We start from the raw sequence: 23,870 nt of genomic DNA, 5'->3' as shown, positions 1-23,870 counted from the left end.
TTTTCTGTAGAGATGGGGTGTCACTGTGTTGCCCAGGCTGGTCTTGAACTTGTGGCCTCAAGTGATCCTTTCATCTTGTCCTCCCAAAGTGCAGGAATTACAGGCATGAGCCACTGCGCCTGGCTATGACTTATCTTTTAAATTGCACTTCTGTTCCCATCTTGTCCAGGATGGCAGTGGCTCTGAAGAGAAGCGGAAAAGTGTATTGGCCTCAACTACCAAGTGTGGGGTGGAGTTTTCTGAGCCTTCCTTAGCCACCAAGCGAGCACGAGAAGACAGTGGGATGGTACCCCTCATCATCCCAGTGTCTGTGCCTGTGCGGACTGTGGACCCAACTGAGGCAGCCCAGGCTGGAGGTCTTGATGAGGACGGGAAGGGTCCTGAACAGAACCCTGCTGAGCACAAGCCATCAGTCATCGTCACCCGCAGGCGGTCCACCCGAATCCCTGGGACAGATGCTCCAGCTCAGGTATGAGAGGCGCCCCTTCTAAACACCTCCAGCACCTGAGTGCTCCTGGGGCCCAGGACCCTATGGGGAAAGGAGAATATGGCAATGTAGGAAGGTATCAGGGAACCTGTGGAGATACTATTTTTATTTTCCAAACCAAACTTCTGGACAGATGTCCAGAAGGGGCATTTGGGGATGTCCCCCTCCTAATGGGGGATGAGACAGTTTTATACTTGAAATTGAAACTGCCTGGGAAATTCTAGGATGTGTACATCTCTTTTTCCAGATCAGCAAATTTTGATTTGGCCCGTGCTGGGTGCTGGGAATTAGAGATGTTTGCTTGTACTGTCACTACTGAGATCTTGACATCTCTTTCTTTTTTTTTTTTTTTTTTTTTGAGGCAGAGTCTCGCTCTGTCGCCCAGGGTGAAGTGCGGTGGCGCAATCTCGGCTCACTGCAACCTCCGCCTCCCAGATTCACACCATTCTCCTGCCTCAGCCTCCCAAGTAGCTGGGACTACAGGCGCCCGCCACTGTGCCCGGCTAATTTTTTGTATTTTTAGTAGACACGGGGTTTCACCATGTTAGCCAGGATGGTCTCGATCTCCTGACCTTGTGATCCGACCGCCTTGGCCTCCCAAAGTTTTGGGATTACAGGTGGGAGCCACCACACCCGGCCAACATCTCCTTCTAAGATTGAGGTTTTGTCTACTTTTTCTTTAAGTTCTGTCATCATTTGTTTTATACATTTTGATGCAATGTTATTAGGTGCTCATTTAGAGCTAGGTTAGATACTTTACAAAGTTTCTGTTTATCTTAAATATTCTTTTTGCCTTTTATTATTATTTTATTCTTATTTATTTTATTTTATTTTTTTGAGACAGAGTTTCGCTCTTGTCCTCCAGGCTGGAGTGCAATGGCGAGATCTCAGCTCACTGCAACCTCATGGGTTCAAGAGATTCTTCTGCCTCAGCCTCCTTAGTAGCTGGGATTACAGGCATGCATCACGAAGCCCGGCTAATTTTCGTATTTTTAGTAGAGACGGGGTTTCACCATGTTGGCCAGGTTAGTCTTGAACTCCTGACCTCAAGTGACCTGCCTGCCTTGGCCTCCCAAAGTGTTAGGATTACAGAGGTGGGCCACTGCACCCAGCCACTTCTTACTTTACATGAGTAAAGTTATGAGATACAAGTGTGATTTTGTAACATGCATAGATGGTATAGTGAAGTCAGGGCTATCAGGGTATCCATATCTATTCCCCAAATAATGCAGATTGTACCCATTAAGTAATTTCTCATCATCCACCCTTTTTGCCTTTTAAAGTCAGCTTTGTCTGATATCTTGCTTGCTTTTGGTTAGAATCTGCAGGGTGCATCTTCTCCCATCATTTACTATTATTTTTTCTGTATCCTTCTACTTAAGGTGTATGTTTCAAGTGGCATACATTGGGATTTGTTATTATCCAGTCTTTTAGAGAATTGATACAGTTTATATCTTTCTATTTATTTAAAAATTAACATAAAGTCTGGGCACAGTGGCTCACACCTGTAATCCCAGCACTTTGGGAAGCCGGGGCAGGTGGATCACTTGAGGCCAGCAGTTCAAGACCAGCCTGACCAACATGGCCAAACCTCGTTTGTACAAAAATAGAATAAAATAAAATTAACATAAAAAGAATACATATTTATGGCATACAACATGATGTTTTGATATAATCAAGCTAATTAACATACCCATTACCTCAAATACTTATTTTTTTGTGGTGAGAACATTTAAAATCTGCTCTTTTAGCTATTTTGAAGTGTATAATACACTGTTACTAATGATAGTCATCATGTTATACAATAGATTTCCTGAACTTATTATTTTTTACTAACTGAAATTATGTATCGTTTGACCAGCATCTCCCCAGTCCTCGCCTCATCCCCTAACCCTTGGTAACCACCATTCTACTTTATGCTTCTTTGAATTCAACTTTTTAAGATTCCACTGATACAGTTTGCATTTAATGTAATTACTTAAATACTTGGGTTAAAAGTTGCCATCTACTGTTAGCTGTTTCCCATCTTGCCTTTCCCATGTTCTCCTTTGGATTGATTTGATTTGTTATCCCATTTCCCCATTTTGTTGATTTATTAGTTATATCCTTGCATATTGCTCTTTTCATGATTACCCCAGCATTCTTCTTACCTGTATTTCTTCAAGAAAACTAAGCCCTATGTAGAAAGGGATTTGAGCAACTATTTCCTCGATTATCTGAAGGATGGGACATAGCTAGTACCATTTAAAAATGCACAGGAGGCCAAGTGCAGTGGGTTATGCCTGCAATCCCAGCACTTTGGGAGGCCAAGGCAGGAGGATCGCTTGAGCCCAGGAGTTCGAGACCAGCCTGGGCAACACAAGGAGAGACCCCCATCTCTACAAAAAAAACAAAAAACAAAACAACAACAACAAAAAATTAGCTGGGTGTGCTGGTGCACACCTGTAGTCCCAGTTTCTCAGGAGGCTGAGGTGGGAGGATCGCTTGAGCCCAAGATGTCAAGGCTGCAGGGAGCTGTGATTGTGCCACTGCACTCCAGCCTGGGTGACAAAGTGAGACCCCTTTTCAAAACAAAACAAAAAGCAAAAACAGAAACAAAAAACCCAAACCCTATTAAATGCATAGGAAAGAATTTAACTTATTATGTATAGTGAATGCCTTATGACATCAGGATTTAGCTCTTTGGTCAAGAAGGGTTGCTAGATATTAAAACATGTATCCTGGGCCAGGGGTGGTGGCTCATGCCTGTAATCCCAGCACTTTGGGAGGCCAAGGTGGGCGGATCACGAGGTCAAGAGATAGAGACCATCCTGGCCAACGTGGTGAAACCCCATCTCTACTAAAAATACAAAAATTAGCTGGGCGTGGTGGTGGGCGCCTGTAATCCCAGCTACTCGGGAGGCCGAGGCAGGAGAATTGCTTGAACCCGGGAGGCAGAGGTTGCAGTGAGCCAAGATCATGCCACTGCACTCCAGCCTGGACAACAGAGCGAGACTCCGTCTCACACAAAACAAAACAAAACATGTATCCTGGCTCACGCCTGTAATCCCAGCACTTTTGAAGGCCAAGGCAGGTGGATCACAAGGCCAGGAGTTCAAGACCAGCCTGGCCAACATAGTGAAACCCCATCTCTACTAAAAATACAAAAATTAGCCGGGCATGATGGTGTGTGCCTGTAATCCCAGCTACTCAGGAAGCTGAGGCAAGAGAATCGCTTGAACCTGGGAGGTGGAGATTGTAGTGAGCCAAGATCGCACCACTGCACTCCAGCTTGGGCAACAGAGTGAGACTTCGTCTCAAACAAAAACAAAAACAGAAAAAACATGCATCCTTGGCTTTTTGAAATCTGTTAGTACTTTTAGCTCTTCCTGGACAATGCAAAGTTCTTGTTTTTGTTTCTGAATTTTTTGGGCGGGGGCGGGGGTTTGAGATGGAGTCTCACTCTGTTGTGCAGGCTGGAGTACAGTGGCATGATCTCAGCTCACTGCAGCCTCCGCCTCCGGGGTTCAAGTGATTCTTCTGCCTCGGCCTCCTGAGTAGCTGGGACTACAGGTGCAGGCCACCATGCCAGCTGATTTTTTTGTATTTTTAGTAGAGATGGGGTTTCACCATGTTGGCCTGGCTGGTCTCGAACTTGTGACCTCAGGTGATCCACCCGCCTTGGCCTCCCAAAGTGCTGGGATTACAGGTGTAAGCCACCACACCCGGCCCTGAATTACTTTAATCAGAGGTTGAAATGAGATGATTTGAAGCTAGGCTTTATTCCATATAGGGACCAGCCTATTTCTGATTCATCTTTATTCTGAATGAAAGTGAGTATCAGCCCTTTTTGGAGTCCCAATCCAAAGCCTGGGGGTTTGCCAAGCTCTCCTTCCTTGGCGAGCCCTAAACTTCAGCTTTGTTTTTTATTTCCTTTTTTTTTTTGAGACGGAGTTTCGCCCTTGTGGCCCAGGCTGGAGTGCAATGGCTCAATCTCAGCTCACTGCAACCTCCGCCTCCTGGGTTCAAGCAATTCTCCTGCCTCAGCCTCCTGAGTAGCTGGGATTACAGGCGCTCATCATCACGCCCAGCTAATTTTTTGTATTTTTAATAGAGACGGGGTTTCACTATGTTGGCCAGGCTGGTCTTGAACTCCTGACCTCAGGCGTTCCACCCACCTCGGCCTCCCAAAGTGCTGGGATTATAGGCATGAGCCACTGCACCCAGCATTTTTTTTTTTTTTTTTTTTTTTTGAGAGGGAGTCTCACTCTGTCACCCAGGCTAGAGTGCAGTGGCGTGTTCTCCACTCATTGCAACCTCCGTTTTCTGGGTTCAAGGAATTTTTCTGCCTCAGCCTCCTGAGTTGCTGGGATTACAGGTGCCCGCCACCATGCCCGGCTAATTTTTGTATCTTTAATAGAGATGGGGTTTTGCTGTGTTCGCCAGGCTGGTCTCCAACTCCTGACCTCAGGTGATCCACCCACCTTGGCCTCCCAAAGTGCTGAGATTACAGGTGTGAGCCACCGCACCTGGACAAACCTCAGTTTTTATTGTGTCAGTTCCTTAAATTTCTTAAAAGCTCTGCTCAGTTTCTCAGCCTCTCAGTTGCCTTTTCCAGTAATAGCATTCACCTCTAGGGAAAATGCAGCTTCAAATACTGGGCTCACCTCTTTAGCTTTCTTTTTTTCCCCCTAGATCTTGGCTCTTTAATTCTTTGCCAACCTATTTGCTCTCTGATATCTTCAGAAATGTGTTTTGCACATCGAGTCCAGATTTTCTGGTTATTCTCAGCTGGAGAGTTGGCCTGCATGCCTCTGTAATAGGCAAGGGAGCGCCACAGTCTCTGCTCTCTGGGTTCCTGTTCTCTGGTTGAGGAAAAGTTTGTGGTAGAGGCTGGAGGCCTGGGCAGCTTGTTCTGAGACAGGAAGGAGCCTGAGCAGCTACACAGCTCAATGCCCCTATTTTATAGATGAGGAACTAGGTCCAGAAAAGACAAGAGACTGACCTGAGGTCATATAGCCAAGTAATGGTAGAGCTAGCCCTAGAATTTGGATCTCCTGAATCCCTGCCTGTGAGTACTTGTACTACACCAGGCTTTGGGGGGAGGTTTGTGTTTTGTTGTTTATTTCATTCATTATTTATTATTCTTTGTACTACAGATACTTTCTTTCATGCATAAAAGTAGAGAGGGGTATAATGAATGCCAGTGTTTAGCCATCACCCAGATTTCACAGTTATCAAAACATAGCCAATCTTATTTCACCTGTACCTCTGCTTCTCCATGCCACTGGGTTATTTTGAAGCAAATCCTGAACATCGTATCATTCCATCCATATACTTCAGTTTGTATCTGAAATACGTAAGGACTCTTTCTTCTTCAACATTATCTCAATAGCACTACCACACCTAAAAAATGAACATGACTATTTTTGTCAAATATTCAGAATAGTTTAAATCCCTTATTATAAAATTACAAATCATTACAGCTAGCTGATTTTTTGTGAGATTTCTTGTCAAGAAAGTTTGGGGGGCCTTTGGCTCCTGCATTTTTTTTTTTCTGTGCAATCATATTGTTTTCCTAAGGGAAGAAGAATGAACAGTTTCATTTCATCCCAATTTGTAGAAGGGAAAAGAGGGCACAGATGGGTGAAGGACATGGCCAGAGCCTTAGAGGGTGTCAGGGCCCTCTGCTGGAAGGTGTTTATGGGAGCCAGAACCTTGGCAGGGAGACAGCTCATTATTCTAAGGCCCACTCGGTCAACATCGCCAACCTTACCTGTTATACTGAGTACGCAGAGGGATAAACTGGGTGCTGCTCACCCTGTAGGGCTCCATTCTCTGCCTTTGAGATTATAGGAATCCAGCAAGAGAAGGCCTCTGTTCTCTTACAGTCCTGCTTTCTATTCTAGATAGAGGCCCATGAGGCATACCTAGCAGGGAGAAGTAGGAGGGCTAACCTTTGCCAGCGGGCATGGGCTAGACTTTCCTAATAGGATTAATACTATGAGAACAAAAGTTCTGCAAGGACAAGGATTGTCCATTCCATTTTTTTTTTTTTCTTTTTCCTTTTTGTTTTTTGAGACGGAATCCAGTTCTGTTGCCCAGGCTAGAGTGCAGTGGCACGACCTTGGCTCACTGCAACCTCCACCTCCCGGGTTCAAGTGATTCTCATGCCTCAGCCTCCTGAGTAGCTGAAATTACAGGCACCCGCCACCATGCCCAGCTAATTTTTGTGTTTTAGTAGAGGCAGGGTTTTGCCATGTTGGCCAGGCTGGTCTCGAACTCCTGACCTCAAGTGATCCCCCCACCGCGACCTCCCAAAGTGCTGAGATTACCACGCCCGGCCTTGTCCATTCTATTTTGTAGTCCCAAGCCCAGCTCAGGTCTTAGCACGCAGCAGGAGCTTTCATCTAACACAGAGCCTGGAGTTTAAGTAGTGATAACAGCCAATATTTACTGAGGTACCAGGTAATGTTCTCAGTGATTTCCTCGTATTAATTCATGTAGTCCTCATAGTTACCCCATAAAGTAGACACTTACTAGGTAGGCACCATGTTAAAAATGAAGATGCACAGAAAAATTGAGTAATTTGCAGTGGCAATAAAGGTGGTAGGTCCCAACCCAAGCAGTCCAGCTCCAGAGCCTGGGCCCTGAACTACTGCACTCTCCTGCCCTATCACACACTTTACAGCAGAGGTGGGGAACTGTGGTCTGGGGGCCAAATCCGGAGCTAAAAATGGTGTTACAATTTTATATGATTAGTTTTAAAAAGAAAAAGGGAAAGAAGAGGAATATGTAACAGAAATCACATGTGGCCCACAAAGCCTAAAATATTTACTCTCTGGCCCCTTACAGAAAAAGTTTGCTGACCTCTGCCCTAGAGGAGACGATAAGAAGGGCTTTTGGACCTGCTCCTTTTTTCAGGCTTGCCTTGGTGGGTGTGGTGGGCAGACTAAGTTCCAAAGGTGAGACTGGCAAGCTGTGGTTAAGACTTCACTTTCCCTGGGACGCGGGGGGCTGAGCCATCTTTGTTTTCTTTCCTTCTCCAGGCGGAGGACATGAATGTCAAGTTGGAGGGGGAGCCTTCCGTGCGGAAACCAAAGCAGCGGCCCAGGCCCGAGCCCCTTATCATCCCCACCAAGGCGGGCACTTTCATCGCCCCTCCCGTCTACTCCAACATCACCCCATACCAGAGCCACCTGCGCTCTCCTGTGCGCCTAGCTGACCACCCCTCTGAGCGGAGCTTTGAGCTGCCTCCCTACACGCCACCCCCGATCCTCAGCCCTGTGCGGGAAGGCTCTGGCCTCTACTTCAATGCCATCATATCAACCAGCACCATCCCTGCTCCTCCTCCCATCACGCCTAAGAGTGCCCATCGCACGCTGCTCCGGACTAGTGAGTGACCTCTCTCCACGGCCCTGGCAGGAGCGGGGCTGGGGCACTGGGCAGGGAGGCATCTCAGCCTATGGGGCTGCTGGGGATTGGGCTGGAACACTCTGGGAGAAGGAGCTCTGCTCTGTCTTCTCTGAGATTGAGAAGGAGGTTGTCCTGTTTCAACAAGGAGGTGGGGGGTGGCCTGCCCAGCTGCTTGGATTCAAATCTCAATTCTACCATTTACTATTACATCCACTTTTGCAAGTCACTTCAACTCCCTGGGCCTCAGTTTTTTCAGTATTAGATGGGGATATTAGTATTACTTGGTTGATGATGAAATTGCCAATATTCAACTATTTCTGGATTCACAAATAGTAGTTTCCTTTGGTTCAACCTAATAGCCACTTCCTAGGCTCATGTGCATTAGCACACATAAAGCTGGAACATCATGCCCAGGCCATCCTGTTTGCTCATAGTCCTTTGTGGCAGATCTGGTCTCTGGGGCTCTCGAACAGTCTTTTTGGCCAAAAGCAGACATTCTGGAAATATTGGGCTGGCTTTGGGTGATGTACTGTTGAAAAGTGTTGCCCACTCCATAAAGGGATCCATTTCCTGTGCAAAATGGGATAATCCAATCCCTTAGGGTGGTAGAAAGGATTAAGTGGAAGTAGCTAGCTCATAGATGCCTTTGGCCAATTAACCTTTGACTGCGATCTCACCCATGGTGTAGCTCTCTGGTGCCCCCTGGTGTCTGTGGATGCAAAATGTTTGCCCTAGGCTGGCCAGCCTTCTGTCCTGCTTCCTGGGGAGGCTTCTCCCTGGCTAGGCTGTGTAGGAAGAGGAAGTCGTTGTACAGATCAGACAGGCAGCCAGCGAGAGGTCAGTCGGTCCACGAGTATTTACCGAACACTCGGGCGTAAGGCCTTGAACTGGGTCCTGTGAGGGCTCCAAGAATGTACAGGACACCATGGTCTGTTCTATAGAGAATGCAAGGTCATTAGGGAGTTGACATGAAAGCCTGGGAGTTGAACAAATAGAGGTTCCCGGCAGTGTGGGATCTGCAGCCAGTGAGTGAAGCCCCAGCAGCTAGCCCGGGATGGTGAGGACTGTATTCAAGAGGGGTGGGGCCAGAGCTGAGCCCCAGCGATGGAGGAGGGCGGGGGCAGGGAGGACACACCAGGCGGAGGAAATGACTGGTGCAAAGGCCTGTAGATGGGACCGTGCAGGGAGAGTGAGGGGTCGGGAGGTAAGCAGTCAGCTAGGATGCAAGTCCAGGCACATGGGTGGTGGGAGGTACAAATGGAAGTGGAACTGCCTTGAACCCTGAGGGGAGGGTTGCAGATTTTATTTCACATTGCAGGAGGGAGTCAGTAAAGAGCAAAGATTTTTTTTTTTTTTTTTTTTTTTTTTTTTTTTTTTTTTTTTAAGCAAAGGAGTGTTTTGATCATTTGGGGCCTTAAGAAGACCAGCTTGGGGCTGGGCACAGTGACTCACACCTGTAATCCCAGCTACTTGGGAGGCTGAGGGAGGAGAATGGCTTGAACTTGGAGGTTCACCTCCTTGAGCCAAGATCACACCACTGCACTCCAGCCTGGGCGGAGACAGAGTGAGACTTTGTCTCAAAAAAACAAAAACAAACAAACAGAAAAAGCAAAAAAAAACAACAAAAAACTAGCTTGGGAGAAACTGAGGCAGAAAATCCAAAGAGGAAGTGAGACAATAACTATAAAACAGCGATCCCCTTCACCACCTCCCTAGTGTGCTCAAAGTTTCAGTCTCTTTACTAGAAAACCACAGCTTTATGTTGGAGTTAGTGCTGGAGCTTCTGGGGGCGAGGATATGGCTTTAGTAGTAGAAGCAGTAATAATCTTTATCGAGTGCCAGGCTCTGTGCGTTATTTTATCCAGTTCTCACATTAACCGTAGGAGACAGGTAGTGATAGCTAGCCCCTTTTGGTGAGTGTGAAAACCGAGGCACCCAAATATTTAGTGAAGGGCCTGCGTTTTCATAGGTGACAGGCTGCAGAGCCAGGACTCGGGTGCCTGTGTTCCCTGCGTGAGCTCTGTGTGTCACCACTGTGACTCTTGCACATACAGGGCAGCCACTAGGATTGGGGGTGCTTTGCTGAAAGGAGGGTACTGTTTATCAACCTGCTCTTTGTCCCATAGACAGTGCTGAAGTAACCCCGCCTGTCCTCTCTGTGATGGGGGAGGCCACCCCAGTGAGCATCGAGCCGTAAGTGCAGCCCTGCCCCTGGCTGAGGGGTGTGGGTGGCCACCCTGGTGCAGTGTGTGCAGGTGGGCCCTGGGAGCAACAGGAGGGTTCCGTGGGGCCTGCAGAGGGCTGAGAGGGCCTCCTTGCGCTTCTGTATTTGGCCCTGGGCTTTGCTGTCCCCGCCCTGCCTCTGTGTGGAAGTTGCAGGGAAGGGCAAGGACCGGCTCAGCTTGAACTTATCTCTAGGAGAGTTGGAAGGGGGATCCAGAGGCTCTTTCCCATCTGTAAACCTGCAGCTGCTTCTCCCCTCTCCAGCCTCTGGACCTTGCCTTTCTGGTGGTGCCAGGTCAGGCTGTCCTCCCAAGCTCCTAGAACCCAGACTCCCTACACCTAGCTGAGGCCTTGTTCTGCCAGCTCCCCCTCATCTTCTTCCCACCCTGAGGGATCATCAAGTTCTCCGTCCCCGCAAGGTGAGGCCTCACTTCCTGCCCTTTTCACTCCTCTAGACGGATCAACGTGGGCTCCCGGTTCCAGGCAGAAATCCCCTTGATGAGGGACCGTGCCCTGGCAGCTGCAGATCCCCACAAGGCTGACTTGGTGTGGCAGCCATGGGAGGACCTAGAGAGCAGCCGGGAGAAGCAGAGGCAAGGTGAGGAAGGCCCTGGGGGCAGCAAGTGAGGGCAGGCACATGGGTGGGCCAGGCCTCACCCGGGCCAGGCCTCACCCTGCCCAGCCCCGCCCTGAACGTGGTTTCCTCCCCTCCCTCCTCACGCTCCTGTGGATCCAGTGGAAGACCTGCTGACAGCTGCCTGCTCCAGCATTTTCCCTGGTGCTGGCACCAACCAGGAGCTGGCCCTGCACTGTCTGCACGAGTCCAGGGGAGACATCCTGGTGAGAAGGCACCCCCAGCAGAGGGAGGGCCCCTCAGTGGGGGCTGGCTTGGATCCATGTCTGCTGCTCAGGAGCTAGGGCTGCTGGCATGCACATTTGAGGCCAGTAGGAGGGTCTGACTAAGGAAGGGGCTGTAGGGGCTTGACCCAAGGGAGCCCTAGTTTCAGACCCAACGTTTTGCTGTGCAGTGTCCTCCTGTCCATTCCCATCCCTGATTCTGGGTCAGTGGACTCAGACTGGACGGTTGCTGAGAGCCTTCTCCAGCAGTGCTGCTTCCCTTGGGGCCATGGTCTCTCCTAAGAGGACCTGAGGCCTGTTTTCTGGGCAGCCCCACCCCCTGTGATCTCACCACCCCACCGGCCCCATTATCTCTCAGCAGTTAAGGGGAGCAAGAGTAAGTGCCCACCCTACTCGGGATTTTATCAGGGCCTAGAATGCTCCGTCCACCACCAATACTCCTGTGAGTGCCCTGACCCTTCCCTCACTTCCCCTCCAGGAAACGCTGAATAAGCTGCTACTGAAGAAGCCCCTGCGGCCCCACAACCATCCGCTGGCAACTTATCACTACACAGGTGGGCCTGGCTGTGGTGGGCATGGTGCCTGGAGCCTCGAGAGGTCTCCAGCATCCATGGGGCCCTGCTCAGTGCTGAGTCACAGCCCTGGGTGGGGGTGGGAGGAGGAGGGTAGATAAGCCAAGAGTCAGAGTGAGGGAACTGCCACCAAAGCTGGGGTAGCTCTCCAGGGGTTTCCTGTGCCCTGGAGGGGAGGGGAGAAGGGAGTGGGCAGGTGGGAGACCATCCAGGCAAAAAAGCCCAGGCCACAAGGACAGGAACCCATGGAGAGCCATCCAGATTGGCATTAGGTACCTGGAACTTAGCCCCAGGAGTGCATGTCCTGTTCTGGGCACTTTAAGAAGGACATGGACCGAGTCACATAATCCTAGCAGCCAATGTTTTCCATCCACGTTAGTGCTACATTTCATCTGCACCAGGCAGAGCACCAAGGGTTTCACATGCATTATCTTATTTAATCCTCACCACAGCTGGTGAGCTAGGTGATCGATATTAGTTTCCATTTCACAAGCAAGGGAGCGAGGCTGTGAGCGACATGGAAGTGGGACGAGGAGCCGGCTCTGAGGCCTGCAGAGACCATGGGCGGATGGCCTCACACTTTTTTGCTGGTCGGAATTGCCCCGCACCTCACTCCCTGGCTGCCTCTTTGCCCCATAGGCTCTGACCAGTGGAAGATGGCCGAGAGGAAGCTGTTCAACAAAGGCATTGCCATCTACAAGAAGGATTTCTTCCTGGTGCAGAAGCTGGTGAGCTGGGCTCTGTTTCAGGGTCAAATGAGGGCCAGGAGCTGCCTGTGTGACTTTGGGGCTCCCTCTGCCAGTGACCAAGCCCTCTTAAAAAGCAGTCAGGTCAATGCTACTGAGTAGCCTCAGAGAGAATTTCCTAAAAAATACAAGAAAGAGAAAGATTAGGTCTCTTTTCCCTGTTGGTTCTAAGCATCCTTTCCTCACTTCAGGGTAGTGTGGCCAAGCTCTGGGGTCTCAATCCAGAAGGAGGCCTAAGTGGGCATCAGACTTAAAATAGGCAGGAGGAAGATGGGGAGGAGGGTGGCAAGTAGAGGTGAGCCATTCCCCAGAGGAAGATGCAGGGGGAGGGTACCCTGGGGTGAGGGCAACTGAGAGCCAGCAAGTGCCTGCAGAGCTGACCTGGGGGCCTCTGCCCACTTCCTTTGACCCAGAGTTGCCTTCCAGTAACTCAGCTGTTCAAGTCCACATTCCCTAGATTTATCTTGTCCTGTCTCCATATTCTTCTGGAAAAGCAGATGCTTTGCTAATCCAAGGAGTTGCATCTTTCCAGCCCTGTCTCACAAAATCTGGGCTGTGGGGAGAGAGAATTGTGTGGACTGCCAAGGCAAAAGAGTTTTTAAAAAGAGCATGCCCTTTCCTCTTGGGATTGTAGATTGTATTGGGAACAGCCCTGGGGACTAGACAAAGTGCTGATGATGAATTCCCCTACAAGGGCCCTGTTGTGAGGAGTCCTTTGCTGTGTTTTAGTAACACTTTGTTCCCTGATTGGGCAATACTGACGGGAAGTACACGCCCGTGAAATTCACTGAGGCGCCCCTAATGCCTAATGAAATGAGCAGACCTTTAGTCAGTCAAACAAAGGGTCAGAGAGAATTGACAGTAAATGTGTAAATGGCCTAATTAATACATGTGTGACTTGGCCATTTCTGTGAGATGAAACATGTCTGTTTCCTCCTCAGACACAAAGGGCCCACACTGACCCCTGGCCTCTCTGGACAGATGCTCCCAGCCCAGCGATGGCTGAGCAATGTGGGAGCCTGTGTGGTGGTGTCAGAGAAAACAGCCTCTGCGTGTGGGAAAGTTGCCCAAAAACTAAACCCAGTGGCCAAATAGATTTATGCAATGGGAGAGCTAGAATTTCAGAGCTTGAGAGGCAGGTCCCTGGAGATCATCTAGTCTTACTTAACCCCGTTTGCTATTTACAAATGAAAAACTTGAAATTAGAAATGTGAGTGACTTGCCTAAGCTCGAATAGCTGTGCGGTAGCAGAGGCAGGACGAAGACTTAGGCCTTTCGCTTCCTCCTCAGGTTTTCCAGGGCTTTCTTGTGAGTTTCCCTTGAGTTCCTCCCCCGACAGGGAACACTGTGACATTTCTGTATGCTCACTTGTCAGCCACTGCTCCCTGGAGATAAATGAAATTGTTTGCCTGGATTAATGAAAAGCGTCTGTGTTGCCAGGTCAGGGCTGGCTTTGGATGTAAATGGTGCCCAGACCTTTTCTCTCAACTTTTCAGTTTGAAAAATGTCAAACTTAGAGGAAAAGGGAAAGAACAGTAGAATGAACACCCATCTACCCCTGACTTAGATTTAGCAATAGTTAACATTGGCTATATTTGCTTTCTGTTTCTCTGTGTCTAAACATAGACACACACATATACAGCTCTTTCTTGTTCTCTGATTCAGCTAATCATTAAAAGTAAGTTACAGTCATCCTGTCACATGACTAAAACCTTTCAGCACGTATCTCCTAAAAACCAAGATATTCTACAAAACCACAGTACCATTAGCATGCCGAAGAAATTTAACCTGATAAAATAATTCAGGCCAGGCAAGGTGGCTCACCCCTGTAATTCCAGCACTTTGGGAGGCAGAGGCAGACGGATCACTTGAGGCCAGGAGTTTGAGACCAGGCTGGCCAACATGGCAAAACCCCGTGTCTACTAAAAATACAAAAAAAAAAAACTAGCCGGTTGTGGTGGCACACACCTGTAATCCCAGCTACTCAGGAAGCTGAGGCACGAGAATTATTTGAACCTGGGAGGCGGAGGTTGCAGTGAGCCGAGATTGCATCACTGCACTCCAGCCTGGGTGACAGAGCGAGACTCTGTCTCCAAAAAAAAGAAAAAAAAAATACAGTAATGCCCTCTGATATGCAATCCATGTTGCCATCTCCCGGGTGGTTCCGACATTGTCCTTTATAGCTTGTTTTATTTATTTACTTATTTTAAATAGTGCTGAAGCATTGATTAATTGATCAGTGGTTTGTTGCAGAGCAGGCATTGGAAAAATGCTTGTATTTCCTGGGTTGGCTGGGATTCATTTTGGCTTGAAGTTAAGGGAAAGATGCAGGGATGAGAAAGGCTGGATTCTCCCCAGGCAGATGAGCCAAACCAGAGGGTTCTGACCTCAGTTTTGACTTCAAACCAGATCCAGACCAAGACCGTGGCCCAGTGCGTGGAGTTCTACTACACCTACAAGAAGCAGGTGAAAATCGGCCGCAATGGGACTCTAACCTTTGGGGATGTGGATACAAGTGATGAGAAGTCGGCCCAGGAAGACGTTGAAGTGGATATTAAGGTGACTCCTTTTCCAACCTCAGCTGCATAGAGCCTGGGCTGAGTCTGGGACCAGGCCTGAGCTGGGAGCCCGAGCCCAAGCTCTCCAGGAGCCTGCAGAGGGCAGGTTGAGGAAGACCGTGTCCCTGACAGCTGCAAGGAGCCCTGGACCGCTGGGTTCTCCTCTCTATACTGCTGGTGTCATAGTAATAATACATTGTGTTGATACACAGGGTAATTTTCCCACAAGATTCACACCAGCATCATCTTCCTATCTCCGCATAGCAGACCTCTAACACTGTTTCTCAAACCTCAGTCATTCTTGTATCACCTTTTTGATTTCTGCTCTATCTGCATCCTACCATGTGTCGCCATTAGAATTTTTGTCATATTCACGTACTACTTGTGCCATTACTTAATATTTTCCTTTAAATCAACTCATTTTTTACTCAGAAGGGAAGTTTTATATCACAGTCATAAATCGAAAACCAAGGTTGTGTGCTATAAATAGAAGGTACTGGTAAAAATATATGTGAAAACCAGTGTTACTGAATTCTAGCCAGATGCTGTGTTACCTGCCAAGGCTGAGACTGAGGCCTGATCTTGCTTTGTTAAAGAGATTATCAAGTCTAGAGAAGTATAAAAGACACATTAGTAGCAACCAGAGACTGAGTCCTTGGCATAATCAGGATTGAAAGAGAATGAAAAGGGAAGGTTACTTAATTCTATGTCCATGTATCCACCTAGCATCATTTTTGGGATTGCAGATCCATGCTTGGTGACATGCTACTGTAAGACAGGGAGTGGTTTGCTGCCCATTTTGCAGGCAGGAAGGTAGTAGAGCTACAGAAAGCATTACAAAGATAGTTTGCAATCGGAACTCAAGGCTCCTGCCTGGCTCACCACATCATTGCCGACGATGCCTTCTGGTCATCTGTCCAGGAGGATGGGTGGCAATGGGGAGCGACTGGTATGTACCCTCCCTGCCCCTTGCTCTCTCTCAGGTGCTCCCAGGGCTTGAGACTCTCTTCTGTCCCCATGGCTACTATGCCATGGGGACAGAGTCCAGAGTCCTAGTACAGAAGGCTATGCTGGGCCAGCCAGGCGAGCAGGACTAGCTGGGGCTGGTGAACCCCCTGGCCGGGTCAGAATCTGTGCTACAGCAGTGAGACAGAGCTCTAGGCTTACTGCCCTTGTTCTTGTTCCCCATAGACTTCCCAAAAGTTCCCAAGGGTGCCTCTTCCCAGAAGAGAGTCCCCAAGTGAAGAGAGGCTGGAGCCCAAGAGGGAGGTGAAGGAGTCCAGGAAGGAAGGGGAGGAGGAGGTGCCAGAGATCCAGGAGAAGGAGGAGCAGGAAGAGGGGCGAGAGCGCAGCAGGCGGGCAGCGGCAGTCAAAGCCACGCAGACACTACAGGCCAATGAGTCGGTGAGTGTGACCACCGTGGGCTGAGCCCAGGGCAAGCAGGGTGGAGCTGGGCCTGGGGGCGTGGGAGGGAGGGTAGAGCCAGGACTGTGATCCTCATTATAATCATAATAGCAGGAAATGTGTGAAGTACTTTGTGCTGTTAACTCATTTAATCCTCACTACCCTATGTGGTTAGGTATTACTGTTATTCCCATTTTATAGACGGGGAAATTGAGGCCCAAGATAACACAGCTAGGAGGCAGCCTGAATCCAGAGTCTGCGATAATTTTTACACTCTACTGCTTCTGTATCTGAGATTCAGAGGGAAAAAGGTTTTGTGAAAACCCAGTAGGTATGTGGATCACTGAGGGAGCATTGGTAGGTTGCAGACAGGGCTCCCCTAAGAGGGCCAGAGTCCCTGACAAGAATGAGACTGAGCTAAGACCATGGGAATGACAATCATAGGCCCTCAGGCATGATCTCTGCAAAGTGCTTTCATTTCCGTTATCTCATTAGTTCCTCACACTGCAGAGTTAACCTCTACTCTGCAGATGGGGGAAAGCAGTTCAGAGATGCTAAGTGACTTGCCCCAGGTCCTTGGACTCCTAGTGCAGTGCTCTGTCCACCATATCACAGGCGAAGAAGCAAGACTACCGGCCATAGTTGCTCCTTGCCAGGGAGAGTTCTCCCAGAAAGGGGTAAGGAGGGGAAGGGGTTTATTGGGGAGCTGCTGCTTTTTTAGAGTCTTTTTTTTAGAAATGTGTGTAGTAGGCCAGGCGCAGTGGCTCACACCTGTAATCCCAGCACTTTGGGAGGCCAAGGTGAGTGGATCACCTGAGGTCAGGAGTCGAGACCAGCCTGGCCAACAAAGAGAAACCTCATCTCTATTAAAAATACAAAAACTAGCTGGGCATAGTGGTGCACGCCTGTAATCCCAGCTACTCCACAGGCTGAGGCAGGAGAATCGCTTGAACCCAGGAGACGGAGGTTGCAGTGAGCCAAGATCGTGCCACTGCACTCCAACCTGGGTGACACAGCAAGACTCCATCTCAAAAAAAAAAAAAAAAGGAATGTATGTAGTACACTCATGCTCCCATAAACTGTAAACACACGGCTGTGTGCCCACTTCTGAGCCTCGACCACCTGCACCGAGAGCTGTGCTCTGTGTAATGCTCTGCAGAGTTCTTCTGACTTTTGTGAACACTTTCCCATGAGGGTGCCACTTCTGATGGCCACCCGGGGCTTCCCCAGCCGAGGTCCCCTCTGCTCCCTCTGCTCTGCACTCTGACCCCTGCCCTTGCCCTGTTTGGTGTCCCTGCAGTGCGCTGTCCTGAGGTAGCTAGCTACCTGCGCATGTGTCCCTTCCACCAGATCCTCAGCTCTGAGGGCAGGGATGCCTGCGTCAAGCTCTCTGTCCCCAGCACCTGGCCCATCACAGGGGCCTGAATCTCATTTATAGAACAGGACATGAGCGGACTAAATGGCAGAAAACATCAACAGGTGCTTCATTAACCCAGAGACCAAGATCCCCTGTCAGGCGCATCAAGGCCTCTAGCAGCTCGGGCTGCCCCACAGAATTACTCTAGCAGCAACTTTGTAAACGATGGAGCTGACCAGAGATGCAGAGTTGGAGGAGGCAATGGTCGTCCTATCCCTGGAAGGACCCAAGTGCATGCTACGTGACTGTTTGGCAGGAGTATATATGACTTTTCAGGCCCCCGGTTCCCTGCGATTCTGGAATTCCAGATCTGCGCACGCTCAGATTACTCAACTCTCCTTGTTTGATTTTCTTCAGGCCAGTGACATCCTCATCCTCCGGAGCCACGAGTCCAACGCCCCTGGGTCTGCCGGTGGCCAGGCCTCGGAGAAGCCAAGGGAAGGGACAGGAAAGTCACGAAGGGCACTACCTTTTTCAGAGAAGAAGAAAAAAACAGAGACATTCAGTAAGACCCAGAATCAGGAGAACACTTTCCCCTGTAAAAAATGTGGCAGGTAAGGTGGGCAGCCCTGTCCCCGCTGGGACCCCGCGGGCTGGTGCGCGGCGGGGGCGGGGGCGAGGGTGGGGGGGAGGGGGAAGAGGTACAGGCGGTGTCCGCCTCGTTTCTGGTTGGCTCAGCGGGTTTCTAGGGCTGTGACGTCATGGGACAGCTTTCGGAAAATGACGCGAGCTGGCCAGCCCCGGCTGTGCAGCGTGGGGGAGAAGGTGAAGGCTGGGGCTCCTCGCGCACCCGCGCTGGGGTCCCCGGGGTGGGCTAGGCCGGTCCTGAGCAACCCCCACCCGGCCGCAGGGTGTTTTACAAGGTGAAGAGCCGCAGTGCGCACATGAAGAGCCACGCAGAGCAGGAGAAGAAGGCTGCAGCGCTGAGGCTGAAGGAGAAGGAGGCTGCTGCCGCCGCCGCTGCCGCCCACCAGCAGGCCCTGCGGGAGGAGAGCGGTGTGGGTGCGGGCGACAAGGGCTGAGCGCGGGAGCCAGGCTGGCCCAGTCCTGAGCCCCGGCCCTTCCCGCACCGCCGCCAGCGCCCGCAGACCCTGGCATCTCAAGAGGGAGTGAGGAGAGGATTGCAGGGATTTTTCCTTGCGAAACAAATGAGACAATGAAATAAATGGCTCTTATTTATGAAGGCCCTGGGAGCAGCGTTAAGGGCTCCAGGATCCAGCTCTTTTTGCATTTGGTCTGTCGGAAGCTGTCCTCGTGCTTTCCTGGACCGGGAGAGTCCCGGTCCCCTCGGGAGGGGCTCCACCGCCTCTCACACTCCGATTTCTGCTGCTCTGCTGCCCCGCAGTCTCTTCCCTTTATTTGCTTCCCCCTCCTCCCCTCGGCCTCCAGGAAGCCACCGTGGCCGGCCAAGCACAAGCTCACCCACTTTGGAGCAGCATTCCCCCTCCCCAGAGGACCTCGAAGGCTGCAACGGCCCGGCCCCAAGCCCCAAGCCCCAGAAAAAGGAACTCTCGGAGGGAGTCTGCGGGCTTCTCTGAGAAGGGGCGTAGCCTGACACCTGTGCTGTCCCTGCAGTCTTCAGGCCTGCCTGAGCTGCTCCCGTGACCGTGTCCTGAGTGGCCACCTCCTCCTTGGGAGGGAGGCTGCGACAGGTACTCTCCCTTTGCTGCTTGCTGGCGGCGCTGCTAGGGCTAGAAAGTTTTCTCAGCGTTGGGGGAGGGGCTAGTGTTCTTGTCCAAAGCACTCATCCTGCTGCAGGGAAGGGGGCTGTACGGAGGCTGGAAGCTGCAGGGTTAGGCCCGAGAGAGCTTTTGACAAGCCTGGCTCTTCCTGCTTCCCACCTTTTTGGCCAAATACCTTTGGGTCCTGGAGGCTGCCAAGGGCGCTCCGCCTTGAGCAGGTCCCGGAGAGGCTCAGCCTGCCCCTCCTGGCGGCCAGCCTCCTTGCCTCTGCCCTGACCTCAGCAGCTACACCTAACCCCACCGCACCCCACCCAGTGTCGATATCCACAACCCAGCCCCCAGGCCTGCACGTTGGAGATTTCTGGATCCTTCCCTGGGAGGGAGAGGTCTCCTAACTCGATTGGACAGGATCCTTTATTCCTTGACTCGTGTCATTTGGGAGCTATTTATTTATTCTTAGTATTTAATTTTTAACATCCTCTCAGGGACCAGGGGCCTCCTGCTTTTCAGAGGCCCAAGTGCATTTATCCCAAAACGAGGCGTCTTGACATCCCCTATCCCCACCCTCTGAATTCCCAAGGCCCTAAGGTCCCTCACCTGGTTGCTCTGGAAGCTCTTGCCGATAGGAATGATAGCAACACTGAAAGAGGGTGGGAAGGTGGAGGGTGTCACCAGACCCACACAGAGCAAGGGAGATCAAAGGCCGTTCTTGCTGCCCCTTCTCTGGCTGTGCTTTGCCTGAGGGAATTGGCAAGAGGCCAGAATTCTAGTTTGGTTTATGGGGCCTGGATTCTGGCTTGAAGAGGCCATATTCGGCATGGGTGAAGTGAAAGGGCCAGGAGGTTCTGGAGGCTCCTTCACTTCCAGTCCCATAGCGGGGCTCAGCTATTTTTCTGATCTTATTCAACTTTAGTTGTGCAAAAGAAATTCTAAGTGAATGCGCGTATGACAGGTCAACGTATTAGGAAGGAGCCAGAAAGTATTCATACTGCTACTCCTTATGAGATAGCCAAGAAGCATCATGTCAGTAACTGGGAGTGGAGAGGGAGTTTTGTTTTGAAACTATGCACTGTCAGGTATTTTTCAGCATCCATTTATACATTAGTATGGTTCTACAGGACCCCGGCTGTGGAAGTAACAAATTTCTTCTCCCTCCAGGCTCTTGGATGACTACCTAGATCCCCAGCTTACTGGTTAGTTTCCTCCACAGGCTTCCATGAGCTCAGTGTCCCAAGACAGCAAAAATCTGGTATACCCTGTAGAAGCAGGGGGGTAGCAAATTTAGGCTCTCTTCGAAATTACTTGTATAATACGAGTGCCTTCGCAGCTTAGCCCCAAAGTGCTACTTACGTTTCCCAAGGTTTTTTCTATTCAAACCATATTTGGTTTCAGGCCCCTTTATGGACATACGGTAACAGAAACCTCCGTCATTCACATGAGACCCTTTTGTCAGTGGTAACATCTTGTACTTGGAAAAAAAATTTTTTTTTTTTTTTTTTTTTTTGAGACAGAGTCTCATTCTGTCGCCCAGGCTGGAGTGCAGTGGTGTGATCTTGGCTCACTGCAACCTCCGCCTCTTGGGTTAAAAGGATTCTCCTGCCTCAGCCTCCCGAGTAGCTGGGATTATAGACACAACCACCACACCCAGCTGATCTTTTTGTATTTTTTTTTTTTTAGTAGAGACGGAGTTTCGCCATGTTGGCCAGGCTGGTCTTGAACTCCTGACCTCAGGTGGTCCACCCGCCTCAGCCCCCCAAAGTGCTGGCATTACAGGCGTGAACCACCTCGCCTGAGCAGAAGTTTTTAAACAATAAAGTGATTCTACTCTTCTAAGCTTACAGAGACCAGACCAGGTGAATGTAACTGGGGAAAATCAAGATGGTACCTCTCTGCATTATCCCGCCAGACACCGTATTTTATGCATTCATGTCTAGGATACAGTGTGAAAATTAAAAAGTTTAGAGGGCAGATGCAATCGTGGCAAGTGACCTGCCAATAAAGCAGGTGCAGCTATAGAAGCTGGCATAGGTATATCCTTAATGGTGCTTTCTCCCTGGGCTTGTCTTTTTGTTATTTTTTTCCCCTATATTCAGAGCTCCTTGAGAAGTGATAAACACCTCCAGCTTTCTAACATCCTCCCCACACCATCTCACTATATCCATCTCCCAGCATCCATCTGCATTCAGCTAAGGGCGGGAAACTGACCTAGTGCCTGTGTTGCAGACCATTTCTGAGGTCTCCACCCATCCAAGGAGGCACAGCTGTCATTACTGTCCTCCATGCCTTCAGCAGCCCCCCTCACAGCTAAGGTACATACCACCCCTTCTGCCGCGTCTCCACCCCTGGCACCAAGGTCTTTTGCTGCTTATGTCTAAAGGGATCACCTATATTTAACTGCCTCAGTGACCTAACCTTTCTTCTCATGTGCCAGATGTTAAGATGAAGGAGGAATACAACACATACTCAAGCCTCAGCTGTTTAGTTGTTTTCACTGGGGCTCGCTTTTCTGGGACGGTATTTATTATCAGACTGGCAAGCCTAACTCCATAGGGTTACAGGAAGTAGGGATATTTTTGTAAAACAATTGTGTCCTCCCCACATTTTGCTATGTTAATATTTGCCTCTAACAATTTGCAGCTGTTTCACTTTTTCCTCATTTGTCTCTAAGTTGAAGGCCTTGTTGGAGGGGACAGAGCACAGGAACAGCCTTGACAGTCTGTAATTATTGTACAAATATTTTAATAGCATATAAATAAGTATATTCCTTTTATTTTGAAACAAAAATGATCAGACACTGCCTTTTGTGTGTTTGCTGCCTGTGGCACCCTTTTTTAAAAAGACTGTTACATATTAAAATAGTGTACATATATATAAATATTACCTCTTTTGCTGTACAGTTGTGATAGAGACTGAAGATTTTATTTTTTGTGTGCTTTTTATAAGAAAAAAATTAATACACTAAAGAATCTTGCTGATGTGATTGTAATGTACCTATGTAACTTATTTACTTTTGAATGTTCTTCTGTATCTTTAAACCTTTTATTAAATAAGGTTTTAAAAATTCAGAGTCGAATGCTTTGTTCTCTTGGGATTTTCACCATTTGGGGTTGATGTAAGTGCGCCTTGTCTTGCTTGCAGGGAGATTACTTGACATTTTTGAACCATAAGGATTCTCTTTTAGCAGCCTATTGTCAATGATGCCAGCCAGGAAAAGGAAAATAATACACTAATGTTTGCCTGGCTAAAAGATGACTCAGTAGACACAGACAGATTTTTACAAAATTTTAGACAAGAAAAAGTCTAAACTCAGTATCTCACACAAATACACATAAATGGCGCACTCCGACATTTTGGCTTCATTGGGATGAAATATGCAGGGTGCACAGTGTGGTCAGGGGCAACGGGAAGCCAGGGTTCTGAGGAGAGTATTTTCACGTGGAGGGTGGACTGGCTGAGCAACCCGAGTAGACGAGTCCACCATGAGGGATGCATTTCCAACAATATCATCTTAAATCCACTCCAGGATTGGGTTATTTTTAAAACACGGTGCTTAGCAGTATTTGTTTACCGTTAAAATGCAAAATTATGAAAAAGGAAATGCGCCATCAGAGAAACAAATGCCCGAGCCCCTCGCTGGTTCCATGGCAACCGCTCGACCCCCGCGGGCCGCCGGAGCAGTTGTGCCTCGCGCCTGCTGGGACACCGTTGCCATGGCGACGCCCGAGCGGCTCCGCCGCGGGGCGGTACGGGGCGGGGCGGACGCCGCTCGCCGGCTGGCCCCATCCTCCATTGCAGCAGTAACGTCGCGGCGGGTAGCGGGTAGGACCGGACGCCAGGGCAGCCGCGCAGCGCCTGAGCCGCTGCGGGCCGCCGCGGCCGCGCCTGCCCACCCTCGCCTCTGCTGTCGTCTCCAGCCTCGCTTCTCCGGATTTCCTGCTCCTCTGCTGCCTTCGTTTCTGGTCCTCGGCCGTCCTCGCCGCCCGCCCAGAGGAGTCCCCGCGCCCGCCAAGAAGCCGCTCTCCGCTGGCCCGCAGCCGCCGCGACTTCGGCACAGTCTCTCCCTCTGGGTAGTCTCCCAAACGGCCGCTCCTCGCCCGCGGGAAGACCAGGCTGCGACCGCGAACGCCCGGTCCTCCGAGCGCCCGGCGGCCACGCCCCGCGACCACACCCCGGCGGCTCTCGGCCCAGCGCGCCTACCTTCGCCGCCCGCCGTCGCTCCTCGCCCGCTGCACGACTACGCGACGCCCCTGCTGCAGGCGGCGGACCCGACCGGACCCGGACCCAGACGCAAGATGGCGACGGCCGCGTGACTGCCTCAGCGTCCCCGAACTCGGCTCCGAGTGCACCTACGGACTGACTGTGGGGGCAGAGAAGGGCGAGATCAGGACTCTGTGTCTTTGTTAATCGTGACTGCATGAAGGTCGCCTCCCTCGGGCCTACTTGCTGGGAGTGTCTGGTATTGTTCTAAGGCCAGGAGCACGGTGAGGCACAGTCTGTCGGTAGAATTGGCGTCTTGATAGTTGAGAAA

General features: G+C 50.1%; 1 protein-coding gene and 1 long non-coding RNA gene across 7 annotated transcripts in view; one reads left to right on the top strand and one right to left on the bottom strand.

Moving 5' to 3' along the window:
- The window catches only part of MIDEAS (mitotic deacetylase associated SANT domain protein), a 73,171-nt gene extending 50,768 nt beyond the window's left edge, over positions 1–22,403 (top strand). For 3 of the 6 annotated variants that reach the window (XM_024231626.3, XM_054530817.2, XM_063715907.1), the window contains 11 exons: positions 170–469; positions 7,516–7,861; positions 10,009–10,075; positions 10,561–10,703; positions 10,842–10,945; positions 11,442–11,517; positions 12,175–12,263; positions 14,691–14,840; positions 16,031–16,243; positions 18,018–18,214; positions 18,511–22,403. In XM_024231626.3, the coding sequence (XP_024087394.1) occupies positions 170–469; positions 7,516–7,861; positions 10,009–10,075; positions 10,561–10,703; positions 10,842–10,945; positions 11,442–11,517; positions 12,175–12,263; positions 14,691–14,840; positions 16,031–16,243; positions 18,018–18,214; positions 18,511–18,682 (1,857 nt within the window). In that variant the 3' untranslated portion in view covers positions 18,683–22,403. The other 3 variants (XM_054530816.2, XM_054530815.2, XM_063715906.1) reach the window with 1 other exon arrangement.
- On the bottom strand, positions 11,875–13,431 carry LOC134760150 (uncharacterized). The gene is made up of 2 exons (XR_010137072.1): positions 12,663–13,431; positions 11,875–12,399 (listed from the first exon to the last, which is right to left on the bottom strand). It is a non-coding gene; the product is annotated as an uncharacterized LOC134760150 (long non-coding RNA).
- Positions 22,404–23,870: the final 1,467 nt, after the last annotated feature.

Source organism: Pongo abelii, chromosome 15, assembly GCF_028885655.2.
Source record: "Pongo abelii isolate AG06213 chromosome 15, NHGRI_mPonAbe1-v2.0_pri, whole genome shotgun sequence".
Lineage (NCBI taxonomy): Eukaryota > Metazoa > Chordata > Mammalia > Primates > Hominidae > Pongo > Pongo abelii.
This window is presented reverse-complemented; position numbering and strand designations above follow the sequence as displayed.